This window comes from Symphodus melops (genome assembly GCF_947650265.1).
Source record: "Symphodus melops genome assembly, chromosome: 5".
NCBI lineage: Eukaryota > Metazoa > Chordata > Actinopteri > Labriformes > Labridae > Symphodus > Symphodus melops.
Genome location: NC_136695.1, coordinates 5166542 through 5183507, shown reverse-complemented (window position 1 = coordinate 5183507; position 16966 = coordinate 5166542). Strand labels below are relative to the sequence as shown.

The following is a 16966-nucleotide window of genomic DNA, read 5'->3' as shown; positions in this document are numbered from 1 at the left end:
AAATTGGCCCAAAATAGGGAAAAAAATGGCAGCATGCCGACCTTTAAATGGACGTTTTTGAAGTCACTCCACTTCTTCACTGCATGATCAGCAGTGTTGCAACTAACGTATTGCTACGTAACGTGTTGTTATAACACCACGGCTTTTTGCAATAACTCGAAACACTTACTTTCCAGAATTTCATCACGCCGTTAAAGCGAACAATAGGCTGATAGGTAGGTATGTTGTTGAGAGTGAAAAGCTTCATAACCTGTTGAGTCAGTTGCCTTTAGAGATCGAATCAGTAAAATCTCTACAAACTAAAAACAAGTATAGTGTTATTTGAAATGTTGTTATCACTCGTCCATTCTGCCACAGCAGCACGAAGTAAAGTGAACATAAATATGAGGATGGAAGAAACAGGAAGTAGCAGTAATTTACCAAGTTCTAGCAAGTTAGAAGTTACTTTTGTCATGCACTAACTTCCTTAGTAACTCAGCCAGTTACTACTTTTCAGTAACGTCGACGAACATCTATATTTTGGTGATCCGTGAAGACTGATGCAGATGCTGTTGACACTGACTGGTATAAAACACCGGAAACTGAAAAAGTCAATGGCTAGCAGTCCTTAAAGAGATATCAGCTATCAGTGTGCAGTGCAGTTACAAAGACTTAATGCACGTTCCAGCTTCATGGTGCTAAACTGTTGGACGTGAGTACTCAGCAGATGTGTGTTTAACTGAGTGTGTGTGTGTGTGTGTGTGTGTGATGAGGAATTGGAAGCAATAACTTCTGCTAATTGCTGCCTTTTTGTTGGAGAGTATCCTTTTGTCTGCTGCTTTCAATCAGGCTAATGTAGATGCCCTTTAAATACCCTTTAGAGCCCGGCTGACTCGTACTGGCTTACCCTAATTCCCACACAATGGAATACCTATTTCTTTCCCCTGCCTTTCTTACTTCTGACGGACTATTTTTAATGAGGATGTCTAACATTTAGAGAAATGAATGATGCAAAAGTGTTTTTGTTCTCCAAGTGCCTTTTTTAAATGCAGCTAAAGACAAGTTGTTAGCCTTTTTCTTCAAAGATTTACAGCAGCACTACATGACTTGGTGGTAGGTTTTGGCATGAGCTCTTATTTTTCTTCCATGAAAGATTTAAGTTTTCACTTTTCAGTCAGTTTGAAGGTCAATGCGCCAACAAAAGGATGGGAAGTGTCACTTTGGGAAGTGTTTCAATATGAACGTTTTTTGTGCTAATTGTAGAACGCCAATAAGAGGTTTAGAAAATTAGTTGTAAACTGAAACCAACCTTTTATAAAGCATTAACTCTGTAAGTTACTCCCTCACTTTAGTAGTAACAGTTAGTAACTGCTCAACACTGGAGTGTTATACTATTATGGATATGTAGAGAAGTGTCTGCAGATGGAAGAATCAGTGAATATAATGTGGAAGTATAATTGATCTTACTTTATACTGCCTCTGTATCCTGATTTATGAGACACATTGTTTACAATGGTTCATGTTCCTCACTTAAACTGAATACATATGGAGAATGGTCCTTTCATGGGATGCTTTGATAAAGTTTTATCTTTGTCTGATTAGCTCTTTAAAGCATTGGAGAGGAAAAGAGTTACTTATAACCAAGCTGCAACCTCTGGTTTTGACAAATGAAGCCAATGCAGAGGTACACAATCCTGCAGTTTTTTTAGTGTCCACTAGAGGATGGCTCCAAAAGCCCCCAAAGTCCCATGCTCGACATTCAAAAAAGTCTGTTTTTTAAATGAACATGTTTACAGCCTGGTACTAAAGAGAAAATACGTCTGATTAGTTGTTTTTCTCACGGGCACACACTGTGCTGGGTTTTTTTTTTTTTTAATTCTTATCATTAACAAAGGCGCATAGCTGACATGGTGAGCGCAATGTATCGGCTCATCAAGAGGCTTAAAACCCACCTCAGCTGCAGCTCTCAGCCTGTCGTTAGGTTGACTGAAAGTCCGGCTGAGACAGGATCTCCAACATGGTGGTTGAGCTTCCTGAGCCCCCTGCAGGAACAGATGAGTGATGTCACTCAGGCTTTGTCCATTAACATTTACAGTCCATGCTTATAACAGACACATTTCTTACACTGTTTGAAAATGCTTTCTCTCTTTGTTGACCATGAATACAACTTGTTTTAAATCCTATGCAGGGTCAAAAAATAATGGAGCACTTTGGAATTATCTTTATTTGAAGTGTTTTGCTCTTCAACATGTTCACCGTTCATCTTTTATGTCCTTTAAAGAAATTGTTGTAAATTTAACCACACCTCATGATTGTTCAGAAATCCTCAGATATACATGAACTGCACTGCGTTTTCAGACGTTTTGTTATTTGCACGTGAAAGGATGCAGGTGCGGTGCTTTGCACGTGGTAGGTGGAGGAACACAGTGTGATCCCGCCTAAATGGGCCAATTGAGAGAAAAACGAGCTCTCAGCGAAACACTGCAGAGTTTACGACATTATTACACAGCAGAAGTCCAATTTGATCATTACAGTACAGAGCAATGCAATAATGGACATGCTGAAATTGCCTTTGGCCTTTTTCAAACAAGGCTTTTTTGTGTAGTGGCGGATATGAATAACATGTGATGTGCTGCGGAGGCGTTTGTATGAAAGCAGCAGGTAATACAAAGAAATGAATATGCTCAAGAAGGAAGGATTAGTGCTTTTATGGCCTATTCACGCTGGCTAAGGACACACTATATTAAAGCCTGTGAGCTGAGATACACAATCAACAAGGTTGGTTGAGCATGCACACACAAACACTGGCGCTCAAAACAAAGGAGGTCTTAAATATGTATTTCTTTGTGCACATCAATAGAGAACGTTCTTTTTGTTTCTGAGGGTGATTAAAATGTTCTGGGATTACACGTGCTGAGGGACTGTTTCTGTAGTGGATTATAATACACGACAGATCTGATTTTATTTGCAATTGGGGATGCTGTACAGTACCAAAGGGTCCTAACAGGGTTTCAAATGTCAACATTTTTGAGTAGCCTCTGCTGAAAATCAACGATAAAACATCTACTGCCCAGAGTGTGTGAGTGACAGAGCATTCACACTCCTCTGCACCCTGCAGAGGAGCCTCTAAATCACCTTCTCAGGTGTACAGCAAGCAGAGGAAGGAAGGTGAGCAGAGAGAGAGAAAGACCAAGCCTAACATCCCCCAAAGAATTCAAAATCAGGGACAACATATCAACAGCATCCACAGTGGCGTGAAAGTGGCGAGTTGAGGGGTTGTTCCTTATTTAGTCTTGTATATCAGTCTTTAATTACTAGTATATTTTTGAGTTTATTGTTATATTTCATGTTATACCTTTGTACAAAAAGAACAAACCAGGACAGTCTACTCAATTCCTTGAGTGTTAAACTTACCGGGCCAATAAAGCTGATTCTAATGAGCCATGAGGTGTGTTCAGTGAATCTGTGTTTAAAAATCTGTGATATTGAATCGACATATTTCACTGTATGAATGTAAATGTGTCCTAAAGGCACAGACAGCGTCAGAGAGTTATCAATAAGGACTTTGAATATGCACTGAGGCTGAGGAGCAGGGGTTCCCTAAATGTTCAACATAAACCCTCAAACCTTTGTGCCGGTGAATGAGGACTCCCACTGTCACTTGAGGTGGTTCATGCATAGAAACGTAGAACATAGAATAGACCTTAAAAACACTGGTGACTAGAACAACAACAACAAAAAAAAACCCTGTCCCTATAACCACTGCTTTTAGATCTTGTTTCATGCTCAGGTTTTTAACTCTGCCTGATACTTTACTGTTGTTTTTATTGTTTTTTATGGTACTGCAGCACTTTGAGATTTTCTTTTAAATGTAAGGTGCATTATACATAAAATGTGTTATTATTACAACAGCATATAAAACGCACAATTATTTTGAACAGCAGACAACTAGATTGTTGCTGGCTATCATGTGCAAGCATTTGAAGTATTTTTATACTTTATTATTTGTTCTTTTTTTGGAGGGCATCTCATGACCTCTGTTTCGGTGGCTTCCTCGACCATCACTTTGGGAACCACTGACGTTGGGCTGTACCTCTGAAAAAGAGACCTCTGTCTCAGGGGTCCTCTCTTCTATTTGCCTCCCTCTGTTTTTTTTATTTATTGATATATTTATTTATATGGATTAAAGTGCCATGTCAAAAATATATTGTTATTGAAAAGGGCCTGTTGGCATAGGATTAGTGTTACCCCAAAGGTGTGAGTGTTCGGTGCAGCAAATTTGAAAGCAAAGTCTGTAACTTTGGGATTGAAAATCTCGAGGCACTGCATAGCATCCACCTGGCCTCAGGTGGGCAGACACAAGGTGGATAACTTTAGGACATATAAAGTTTATAGGCAGTTTGAGCCCACCCCTCCGGCTTTTCACCACATGTTTGAAATTTGAAGACATTGAATGTAAAGTGTCTCTGTGCGTGACTTAGTGGTTGCTCAGCAACAATAATTAAAGCGCTGAGCTCTACCTATTCTTTTTACAAATGGAGACAAAAAGGCAAAGTAGTGCAGCACTTTACAGGAGACAATGCCTCAACGTATGAAGGAATTTGATGCGAGCCTGTTCATTAATTTTCTTTTTGACGTGTGCTTCTTCTGGATTTCAGTTTCGTCTTTCTGCTCATAGTTCTCGGTGTGTGCTGAGATGAACCAGCTGAATCTGCACCCAGCAGCATGCTTTCTAAACCTTTGATTACAATGTCCAACACAGCCTCTATTATTCTTGACAGGTGAAAGGGTCATGAAAAGCCGCAGAGACCTTTAAAAAACAGAAATGCCCGCCCAAATTACTGAAATGCAGATTCCAAGTGGATAATTGTAATCAGAGGGACTTGTGTGTTTGCTGACATTCGACCTTTAATATTTACCCTGCAAATTACAGATGTGGACAAATTGCAAAGGATTAAAATCACAGACATCCTCTGAAGTTATTACAAATTATCAGAGGTCCAAAGGTGAAGTTATCCCTGATGTAGAGAGGCTAAGTCGACACTCTTAGGCACTGAGGCGCTGCAACTGGATTTAGGAACATTAGTTACAAGTCAATCTTCATTGTTGATCCTGCCATTAATTTATTGTATCTCCATTCAGCTCCATATTTCAAGACCCAAAAACACTCGATAATCACTCTTGCATGCCACTGCATTGCGGTCAAATAACAGTTTTCCCTTCCAGGTGGAACACCTGAACAGTAACACAGGTTCCTGCTTTGTATAGACGACCAGGACAGTCAGTCAACCAGTGAGCTCCAAGTGTAATGGGTGATGGTGCATTTAACATGGAGTTATAAAGACAGCTCTAAAATGCTTGAGTGTTGCAGGTGTAATTTGACTTTTGCACTCTTAATTCACCTCAACTCGCTTCAATGGCCATCGACAAGATAACCTGCAGGCGACTTACACCTGTGAGGGTCGCTGTTGAGTCATATGTTAAACTTTAGAGCTGCTAAACGGGGGAGTCGTAGTGGGGAAATCGTGGGACTGACTACCCAGGGCCCAGGTGGGAGGAAAGAGGGCCCTTAATGGGCATTTTGCACGTTTACCATTAATGCCAGTATATTTTTTAATTTAGTAATCTAACCAATAAGATCACGTTTAGACATTAAAAGCCTTTAGAACATCAATAAGCAAGTTAAAAAGAAAAACAACGCTGTTAAAATCAGATGATTTTTTAACAATGTGGAAATATATCCCATTTTCAGGGTGTAAAATAAAGCATATAATTCAAAGTCTGAATGAGTCTTTTGAGTGGTGGATGTGTGGTTAGTTTTGGCTGAGGTAGGGGCCCAATGTTAAATCTTTTCCTGGGGCACGGCAACCCTGGTGGCGCCCCTTCCGCTGAATATACACATCGTTTTAGTAAACGTATAAGTAAATATTGATTCTTCCACTTTACAGTTACAAACATGTTCAAATGCTTCCAAGGCTTCATGAAAAACAGTAGCAATGTGTTGGCAATGTGTTGGTAATCCAAAGCTTCACTATCACTGTCTCATTCTAAAATCAATTTAAACATAGACACTTTTGTAGGTGATCAAATGAGGTGTTGTATAACAGAAACAGGACTTAAAGGGAAGTCGATCTGAATCAGTTTTAAATAAAGAAGAGCCCTGAGCAGAGATTGAGTGAGTCACTCTCTCCGGAAGTCAACCTTCCTCTGAAAGTCAGCTGGTGATGATGTGTCCCTCCGCCTTCTCCACCTCAGGAGGAGGCGGAGGAAGCGTCATTCACTCAGCAGCATTCAGTCCTCCAACCTCCTGCTCTTGGTAAGTTCAAAAAGTTAATTCTTTACAAGCTCAAGTGGTGCAGTAATTATCCGAGGCCATCACATAAAGAAAGTCTTTACCCACATCTCTAAAGTGGCCTCAGCCTTTTCACTCTCACAACACCTAAACAATCAATAGCACTCTCGCTTTGTTCTGCCAGTTGTATATATATATATATGTGGGTAATTACCAAATATTTCAGAGCTTCCGCTTCATTAAACATGTTCTGTCTCAAGCCATTCTCTGCTGTGTATTGGCAGCCCATAAATGAGGCCTTGCTGTTTTCGTAGTGTTAACTATCAGACCCGTTGTCCTTGGTAACACTGAGGGCTGTCACGTAATGCGCTGTCAAGGCGGTGTGTGCTGCAAAGTAACACTATGAACAAAAGTCACTCATTCCATTAAGGTCAGGATGATTCAGCAAGTAAGGACACACACACACACACACACACACACACACACAGATTAGAGGAGAGCACTCTGAGATGTGTTTGTCACGGAGAAGGACAACTATGCAGCCTTCTTTTTCTGTTTCCCGTCAGAAGGACTTGATTGGGGGAAAACATTTGTCTGGCTTATATTTTTGCTTCACCTTGTTGTGTGGCTACATGAATTTGGTTGTTGACCGGATGCTGAATTAATGTTGCTTATGAATGTCCTGTTTTCCCTTAATTCCTCAGTGTAAATACAATTAACCATTATATTTATGGAAAGGTCAAACATTGATAATATGCTACATTATTATACAAAAGCCTATGTTGTGCTATGTTACTGTTTGTCCTGTTTATGATTAATGTCATGTTATAATGTGTTGTAACGCTTACATTGTCACATGTAACGTCTGTGTTAAGAACCCCAGGAAGAAAAGAAGTTTCAAGGCTTCAACATTATGCTAAAACACAAAACACACACTGTTGTCCAACTTGTGAAATAACTCTTGGACTGAAGTGCTGCAGTTGTGTATCTGCCTCCCAAATTTCTTAACTCCTTTTCTCCTTCAGTAATTAAAAAAAAAAAAAAAAGAGGCATGTATGATATGATAAGATTAATGTGCACGTAATATACATCTTTCTGGGGGTGGGGAGCATCCTGGGGAATCAGAATATATAATCCCTAAGGATGTCAGGTAAAGCGCAATGGGTTATGCTGTGTCCTGGTGTCCAGGGGTCATTGAAATAAACACTGTGGATATCATATATAAAAAATATAGACATTTTTCATGAAAAAAACCCAAGACGATATTTGTTAAATTATAGTATAATGAGTGTCTTTAGTGACCGAGAGAACCATATCAAAGTAGATTTATGTAAGCCAGCAACAATGAGCGCCAGTGAGTAGCGCTCTAAAACGGAGCCAGGCCCTAACTTTAGCGACGTTTTAGATAACATACAGGACTCGAAGGTGTTGGGGTGTTGCCTAAAGACACTTCTGTCAATACCAAGAGTAAAATTAACCCATTGTAAGTCAATCTGTTCTCTGTTTCCTCAGACAGCATTGAAGATTATATCCAGACCACAACATCCAACGTGGAATCAGCCAATCAGGAGCTTGCAAAGGCCAACCAATACCAGGTACAACTGACCCCCCTGTACCGCAGCATGCTGTGTACTGTGCATTCACTCTGCTCTGTTTGACTTTTTTATAGTTGAGTGAGCCCTTGCTTTGTAATACAGTCACAAGAAGCTTAGCTTGATTAGACATGCAAACAGGGACTCTGCTAACTAGATTACACAGCTTTATCACAATCCCCACTAGCATAATAACAACGATGATGTAATTTGGTGTCATACTTCACTAGCTTTTGCCTTCAGTTAAACTAATTGTATGAAGAGACAGGAAACATAAATTCTTTGCCTGGAGTCTTTTAAAAACACAAAGAAAAACATAGTATTCTTATTCCAGAATCCAGTCGTACTCCTTCAGAGATAATAGTTGTACATGTGTAATTGTATTCTACAAGCAGTATTGACTTAAAGCGGAAATTGCATTAATGGACAAGAGAACAGCAGCTAGAAATTAAATAGAAAATGTTTATTTTTCTGTTTTGTTTTTTTGTTTTGTTTTTTGGCATGGCTTGATTTTCCACTTCACAGCATATATTGGAGAGACGCTTTATGAGATGCCCAAGGGTCTGCTTTGGCTCTTTCTTTTTCGAGGAAGTATATGTGTCTTCTGCCGTTCTGTCAGGGAGTATCTCAGTAGGCCAGAGAGCTGAGTGGCTCTGTGCTCTGTAGGCCTCCGGCGATGGTAAATAATGTATTGACTTAAGTGTCACTGAGTTAATAAAGGATATATATATATATATATATATATATATATATACGTTTTGTGCATGGGTTGCACAGCTTTGGAGCTGCCTCCCAACTCATCTGAAGATAGTGGATGTTGAATGTATTAAATAACCAAGTTTACTCATAAAGTGGCAGTAAAAGTAGACGTTTTATAAGCTTTAATGTTTTCTTCTTAGACCAAAATCATATGTTTTTACCTTTTATTTAGAAGATATTTCGACATCATATGAGTAGCTTTCTCGATCACAAAAAAACAACAACAATTGCTGGGCAGTTGTCAGTCTGTCACGATTGCAGTGGTTTCTGTCTGTCCCCTCACTGCTGCTGCTCCACCAGTGAGCGAACAAATGAGCGAATGGCAACAGCTTTCCAGTTAATTGTCATTTCATTATCTCAAGGAGAGCTGAGGCGTGACCAAGCTCACACTGAGCAATTTAGTTCTCAACCAATCCAGACCGCAGCCGTCTTAACAGAGAAAGAGCAGCTGAATGGAAGAAAATCAACAAAGCAGGAGACAGACAGGCACAAAGTTGAGTTTCACAGACAGACAGGATGATGTACCTGGAGAGAGACATTTTTGGATTTTGCACAGTCCGATGTTGACGCCCAACCTGATGAATGTTTTGTTTTTTTCTACATTGTGGAAGTTACAGACTAAGTAGCCCCCACATACTGTACACATGAAGAACAACTTTTTATGCATAACACATCTCTTTAAAATTTGTTAGAACACTGAAAACATCAATGGATGGTGTTTCATAGTTATGAAAAGTGTCTCCAGTTTGTTTGACTTAAAGTAGGCTTTTATTTTTATCTTGCAAATAATTAAGCCATGTATGATGCAGCAGAAAACTGGTTTTACCCAAGCTCTTATTTTTCACCTTCAAGTCCAATTTAAAAACCTTTAATAACTTCACATCCACAGACCTTAAATTTAGAAATTTAGTGATCAGCAAATATGTAACGTTTCCCAATTATTATACAAAAGAAAGTATAATTAACATTAATGTGTAATTGTAATATGAAGACACAAAAACTAAGCTTGCGAGCTGCTTCTGTGTTACGCTAATCAGCAATCAGGCTAAACTTAAAGACAGAGGTGACACAGGATGCAGGTTTTTCAAGCCCAATGGACGGAGCTGTGTTTATGTGGACCTAGCCAAAATGTTCCCAGAGCTAAGGACCGCATGGGAACAGCTGCATTGCGTGCACATGCAACTTTCTCACCAAACTCGTTATTATCATAGCCTTTGTATTGGAGCATGTACATAGCCACAAGGCTATCATGCCTGTCATGGGATCACATCCAAGTTTTTACAAAGTTAGGTAAAAAAGGCCATCAGTGTTTTGATCAGAGAGGCAGATCCAGACCCTGTTCCATTTTGATCAACCTGGACCTTTCTAAAACTAAACAGGGCAGACTTTGCACAGCTTAAATCCAGATCAGCCTCAGTGGGATGCGGGTCGTTTGGGCTGTAGGATCTGCCATAAAACCTCTAAATCTGCTTTAATTGCCTCTTGGGGCTGATTTGAACAGTTTTACCAGTTGGTAGCTTGTATTTACTCAATATGAAGTGAATGTAGCGTGAAGTTGATGGCACTATTGTGATCTCATAAAAATTCACCAGAGAGAGGAGGCTGGGGGAAGGGAGCTGTGGGAAACAGACTGAACACTGTGCGGCTCATCTGGAGTGCTGATGTAGCCTTGAACACTCCTTGATGCTGGTGTTCATGCACCGCTGCACATCTCCACCCATGGTCAATTAAGAGCGGATGTCATTTTCTTCTTGGGACCCGCCTTGTCTACTCACTTTCTACTGAGAACAAATTGAATCTATAATCCATTATGCGAAGGCAGATTACTCTCCCCGCTGCAAGTTTATCTCGTTGCCGTGATGTTTTATCACCTCATCTGTGTTCAGTGGACCACAATGAACCCTGATTGTTGATTGCCGCACAAGATGGTTTATAATTAACAATAAAACACAGATGTTTCATCAGTTCAGTGAACAAAGCTGTAGCTATTTCACACGTCCGGGAAGGAAAGAAAAAAAAACCAATGAAATACCTGAAGTTATTATTGATTGGATCTGATGTCATTGTAAAGACTTAACAGTCTATCCATCTTCAGAACTGGAATTGATCTCCCAGTGAGAGACTACATCCCTCTGAATCTGAAAAGGAAAATCAATGTCAACACAGTTTTCTCTTGGCTTAATTGAGGAGAATATAAGGCGCTGGCTATTGCGAGTTTGTCATGAACAAAAGGAACGGGGAGTGGGAGGAAAATAAAATGAAAAAGGAAGATGGCTTGTAGATGATTGGGCGGACGCATGAATGGACCCATCCACACTCAGACAAAGACAAATTGTTGCCTTTTTGACAAATAAGATAATGAAAAGGAATCAGCTAATCACAGTGGTAAAGCTCTGACTGATCACTGCACTCAGACTGGGGGGGGGGTTGGCGTTCAGTCGTTCTCCCTGCACTCCCTCTGGACTCTTTGAAGGATATGGAGGGAAAATAACAATGTTTGAAGTTCCCCTGGTCGATGTCAGTGACACTCTTGTGGCTCTGCCTCCCCAATCAGACACGGGTGGCCTGAGCATGTTGGAGGAATAGGAAAACCTGACTTCAAATAAAACCGGGATGTTTTTCTTTGTAAAACTTTCAACTTTGATTAAGAACAATATTCAAATTAAAAATGACCACAAACGTGTTGTACTTCCTGCATTTGGGATATATTTTTATTCCAGATTAATGTTCAAATATAGGAGTAAATTCTCAGTGGAGCATGAGGATATTCAACACAAACTCATGGCAATGATTTATTTCCGAACTTTCACAAATTGTTTCTGCTGATACTTCATTTAACCATTTAATCATTTGCCTCTTTTTCCGAAACAACATTTCCTAAAAAAGTAAAGGATAGTGTTTCAAATGTAAATTAAAAGCAAAAGGTGACAATTTTAAAGTCATTCATACCCCATATGTCCCAATATTTCTTATCTGTCTTTAGCTGTCCTATCACACTAAGGTAAAAAAAAAGCCCTAAAAAAAAAATTAGTGGGGCACCAGTGAGCTGATGGTTGGGTTACGCCCCATGCGCTGAGGTTGTTGTCTTCCATTGCAGCTGTTTTATTTAGTTTGACCTTATTAGTCTGTTCTTTCTTCTTTGCATGCCATTTACTGGAATCCAATAAATGGCACGCAAGTCATGCCATTTGAAAAATGAAGTTTAAATTCTGCAGTTCATTGAGTGTCCACTTGAGGCTCACCGGTAGAAGCCCCTTTACTCAGATACAAACCCAGTCAAGAAAGCCTGTTTGTACAGCAGCGAATGACATGATTACAGCCTGGTTCCAAAAAACGATTAGCCCGTGTCTTAATCTGCACACTGCAGGGGTGAATGTTTTGATTTTGTAATGATTAACTCATTGGTTTTGAATTTATAAAGGATATTATTATGTGTTTTACAATAAGGTGTGTAGCTGATTCCCAACTTTTTACGAAATGGTGTCGTTAATACAGTATATTCTGTTTTAAATAGCTCTTGTATTTAAGTCTTTTTGTTTCCTGGTCTGGATTCAGAATGGAAATAAACATGAGTATTTAGAGAAGATGCTGTTGACAAAATGCCTCCTATAGAAACCTGAAAATCCCAAATCAAACCATCTAGGCAACAAAAAAAAAAAAAAAACCTAATCACAGAAATGCTCATGCTGTTTGATTGACAAGAGCTTTGTGGAAAGTGAAATGCAAGAAAATGAACTACGCAGAGCAAAAAACTGAAAAAAACAAACAAAACAAAAGACTTTAAATTTCAGGCAAACTTCAAGTCAGTTCTGTATGTGGAAGCTTTTGTTTTCATACGGGAGAGATGCCTTCAGTGTAAATGGTTGAGATTTTCATGTGAAGACATTTCCAATTAAGTAAAAGACCTGACTGAAAAGAACCAGGCGTTGTTGGCTCTGGAGGGAATGTAGGGTTGAAAACTGGTTAAAAAAAAAAGGTTGTTTGTGCCCCCTTGGAATCTGTTTGGCCATCACAGGTTTCAAGCAAAATCCTAAACTTTGATTGGCTCTGTCCCTTGTCAGAGGTGGGATTTATTATTCGATAAAATGTTTTGGCTGTGTTCTTTGTATTTCAATGTGGCCCATTTCCTTTCCTTCTAACTTAAATAATTTGGCTTTGGACATTGGATCCTTTTTGTTGAGTCCTCAAAGATATGAGCCAAAGATTTTAACGTGACCACTTTGATTTTAGCATAGAATGGAAAACTCCTCCAACTATAGGCAAAACGTTTGAGAACCTCTTGTTTAGCAGATGTGTGTGTGTCTTTGTACAGGCTCCTGCAGCGTAGTGCAATATTAACTCTTTTTTTTTTTTTCTCAAAAAAACAATGGTCAAAATATACATTGGATCATCATAGTGCCATCACACACTTCTCAAACCTTGCCTTCTTTTCACGAAGACTCAGGGATTTAGCATCGGTACATTTATTTCACAAATTTATAATTTATTTTCCATCAAACTGTGGATCACATGAAGTCCTAACAGTGGGAGGTAATGAATGGATCATGGATCAACCATGAACACATGTACATTTTAAATTAGATATATGTTTTTATGTTACTCTCAAAATCTGTTTGGTCGTCTCCAATAGCTCTGATCTCGGCAGTGAGTTTCCATATGCTTGGCATGCACGTTGTAGTCTCAGATTATTTTTATATGTTTCATAAATCAGGTTGGTTTTGATGGCATTTTACCTCTTCAACCAATCAAGAATGCACAAACTGCTTAAGCTAGTAAGTCATTTGTTTTTCTGTCATGCAGCTACTTACATGAAATGCCCTGAAAACTATTCGTGACATGCTGCTTTTGTGTTACAACTGTAGCTCAAGCTGTGATAGTTATTGTAGGGACACTTTTATGTAAATTACCGAAATATCTTGTGCATGCAAGTAAGAAAAAATCTCTGAGAAAGTCCCTGACATGTGGCTTGCTGGTGGGACCCTAGGATCCATAGGGTTCTTGTATTGCATTTATGCATCTGAAATGAGATGCACAGTCTGCCTTCCCTGGAAAAAAAAAAAAAAAAGGATTTGTACCTCAGACCATGAATCTGTGAGCACATGTCTGCTGGCTTGAAAGCCACAGCAGAGTGATTTCTGTGAGAGCAGCAGTACAAAGCCAGGTTACTCCACACGGCCGGTGCCTAGTTCCGTTTGACTTCCACACACACACACACACACACACACACACACACACAGCCATGTGATGTGAAGCACTATAAAGCAAGGCTTCCCTTTTGAATCCAGGTTGATTGTACACACCAGACTTTGCGCTGAGATTAGTTCACCTTCCTTGCCCAAGGTTAACCTTCAATAGCAGAGCTGACGATGCCTTTGTAAGTGGAAAAAAAAAAAAAGGACAAACATGCTTCACTGTACTATATAATAGTTTGGATAAATAAATCATATAAAAATTACTGACTTTTTTGTCTGAAGTAATTTGTGGTGAAGGTGAAGCCTTGTGTGCTGCTTTGTAAAGATCTGTTTTCCTCCTTGTTATTGATGTGCACTCGTATATACCCCATTTAATTACAACTTACTTATCTCTTTTGCAATATTAAATTGTTTAACTGTTCAAACATTTGAATCAAACAAGATTCTCAAATTGACAGAAAAAAAAGACATTTTATTCACGTTTGCTATATTATATGCAAATGTATAACCGCTCTTTAGATTTCTTAAATGTTATGCACAACTTTAACTGCCAATTACAGACACTGTATGCTGCCATTAGTCAATGCTCCTATTTCCACAGCAGGCAATGCGTTTTGTCTCCGGAGCAGCAACACCACCACACTCTGCTTCAAATACGCTTAATGTCTTTTTTTTCGACGGAGCCATCTGAAAGCATACATCAAGCATTATAGATCAACCTGGACAGGAAGTCAGACAAGGAAATGCACAGAGCATCTGTTCGATTTCCGAAATCATACTCGATGTACAGACTCCTTACATCAAAACAAGCACCGAATAATCAGCAAAGAATCCTTAGAAAGACTAAACATGTCATTTGCATGTTTTTCTCTTTATTTCTGCATGATCTTCTAGTTCTCCTGATATTTGTACAGCTGCTCGTGGCTGCTCTCATGCTCCAGAAGTGGACCCTGTGTGCTTGGGTGTGCTCCATCCACAGGCGCTGCTTGTCAACAGGAAACTGCTGACAGACTTCAAATCACAGCAGTGACACAAAATGTGCAGAATTTAGCAATGACAATAGGAAACCTCCCTCAGAGCGCCACATTTGATAGCACTCACTCTCATTGTGCTGTCAAGCTTCTCAGCGTCCCATGAAAACCTGAGTTTGTAAAAATGTTCATCAAATGAAGATGAATTATCCGTCTGGGAGTAAATAATAATAATTATTAAAAAAAAGAAAGAGGAAAATAGAAAGTAAGCTGTTGGCTCATTACCTAAGTTTCTGACACCAGCCAAAGAGAAGGATAAAGTGCTCAATGCTAGTTGGAGGGCCCCCAGTGCATTTTTACCGAGGGCCCAAACAGACTCTTGTAACGCCACTGGCACCGTCCAACAGACCAAAACTGTTGCACTGACATAATGCAACATGTACGGATTGTGTGGAAATTGGCAGTAATTTGTTCAGGGATCAGATGCTATTAGCATTAGCCTCTTCATGAACAGAATAGAATGCCTTTATTGTCATTATATTGAACAATGAAATTATTTGGCAAAAACAAAGAAGAATATGAAAATGTCAGTGTAGTGAAGTTGAGATGGGCTATGTGGATGCTAACATTTCCAGCTCCATCCACCAGTAAGTTTAGAACTGAAGAAGCCTTTAAGGGAAAAGGTGAAACAAGATCTTTGGATCATGCCTAAACAGACATTCCTCAGCCTCAACATTGGATGTTTTGTCTTTGTGCTATTTACAAGCGGATATCGGGGTTGTGATCATGTGCAAATTACTTATGAACATTTTAGCTGATTTTGAAGGAATTGGAGTTGTAAATACAAAGTTGAAGTGGTTGGTAAGCCCACAGGATGGCACATCGTTTGTGCAGTATAAGCATAATAGTTTTCATTTTAGACAATTCCCTTCTATGTTCAGAGAGAATCCTCTGCCATGTCCAAGATTGGCAACATGATTGGCTGTTTTGCAGATGTTCACTAAAGTCCAATCAATCTGTAATACATTGCCAAATATGATGGTGTGGGTTTTTGCCCTGTTGTTGACAATGACTATCACAAGGCATTCTCCCTGGATGCCAGGCTTGGCCATGAAGTCTCTGTTTATTTGCAGCTCCTCTTAAATATCATAATCAGGGTGACTGCATGGGACTCTGAGTTTTATGTAAATTGCACATAAGCCGATTACAAGTGAGGCAGTTCCGCTGTAAACATTATTTATTTCATGGACTTCCAATTTTCCCAACCAGATGCGATAAAGGGAAAATAATATTATGGCCATTATCATTGCATGGCATTATTGTTGTATTATGAAGATATTTCTCATGTCACACAAGGTAAGTAGTTCTTCTCCCAGAGACACTGCCAGTTTGTGTTTTGCTGTATTGTCCCTTGGAATACAAGGTTTTTATAAAATGGTGTTGAAAATGGAAAAACAATTTCTAGCTTCTTCTCTGTGCCTTCATTCTTCTGACCCAAACTCCCTTCTAGTTTTTAACCTGCTGACTTTTATGAATCTGTTTAATCGACAAGTGGCATTACTTGAACAGGTACAGTTCATCATCGGGCTCAGAGAGCGGTCAAACTTCCTAATCCTTTCCTAAGAAAGATGACAACTCTACCAAGTGAGCCTCAGCCGATCCTTGTCGTCCCAAAGACTGCAGAACCAAGTGCATTACTACCTTTAACCCTAAGCAGACAAGTTGTTTGTGAATCCACACACAGCATTGATGCACAGAGCACACATTTAGGTGTGCATATATCGATTTTCATGAGCTTTTCAGTCCCTTCAGGGTTTCACAGACTTGTTGGGGGATTGTTGCAGCCTTAAATGCTTGATTTCGCGGCAGAGTTTAAAAAAAATTGCAATGCATGTCGTTTTTTGCAATTAAATTGCGGCAGGAAGCAAAAATTGTAAAAACTAGTTGCGATTTTTTTTTTTCCATGTCAATCATTTTCTTGCTCAGACTTCGATGTGATTGAGTGATATTTTAACCTGAGCAGAGCGATTTACTTTGTGAAGCATATTCCTCTGCTTCACTCAGTGACGTCTGTCTCTCACACACGTGCGTGCACGGACACAAACACACACACTGTAAATTTTGTGCGGCCGCTCCGAGCTCTTTCATCTTTTCAGAAAGGCGCTGTTGACTTTACGGGTC

At 39.5% G+C, this 16966-nt stretch overlaps 1 protein-coding gene across 1 annotated transcript in view; it reads left to right on the top strand.

Moving 5' to 3' along the window:
* Positions 1 to 16966, top strand: part of tsnare1 (T-SNARE Domain Containing 1) — a 151012-nt gene that overhangs the window by 102765 nt on the left and 31281 nt on the right. The window contains exon 10 of the mRNA XM_079343521.1: positions 7784 to 7866. Coding sequence (XP_079199647.1) covers positions 7784 to 7866 — 83 coding nt within the window. The remainder of the gene's footprint in view (positions 1 to 7783; positions 7867 to 16966) is intronic.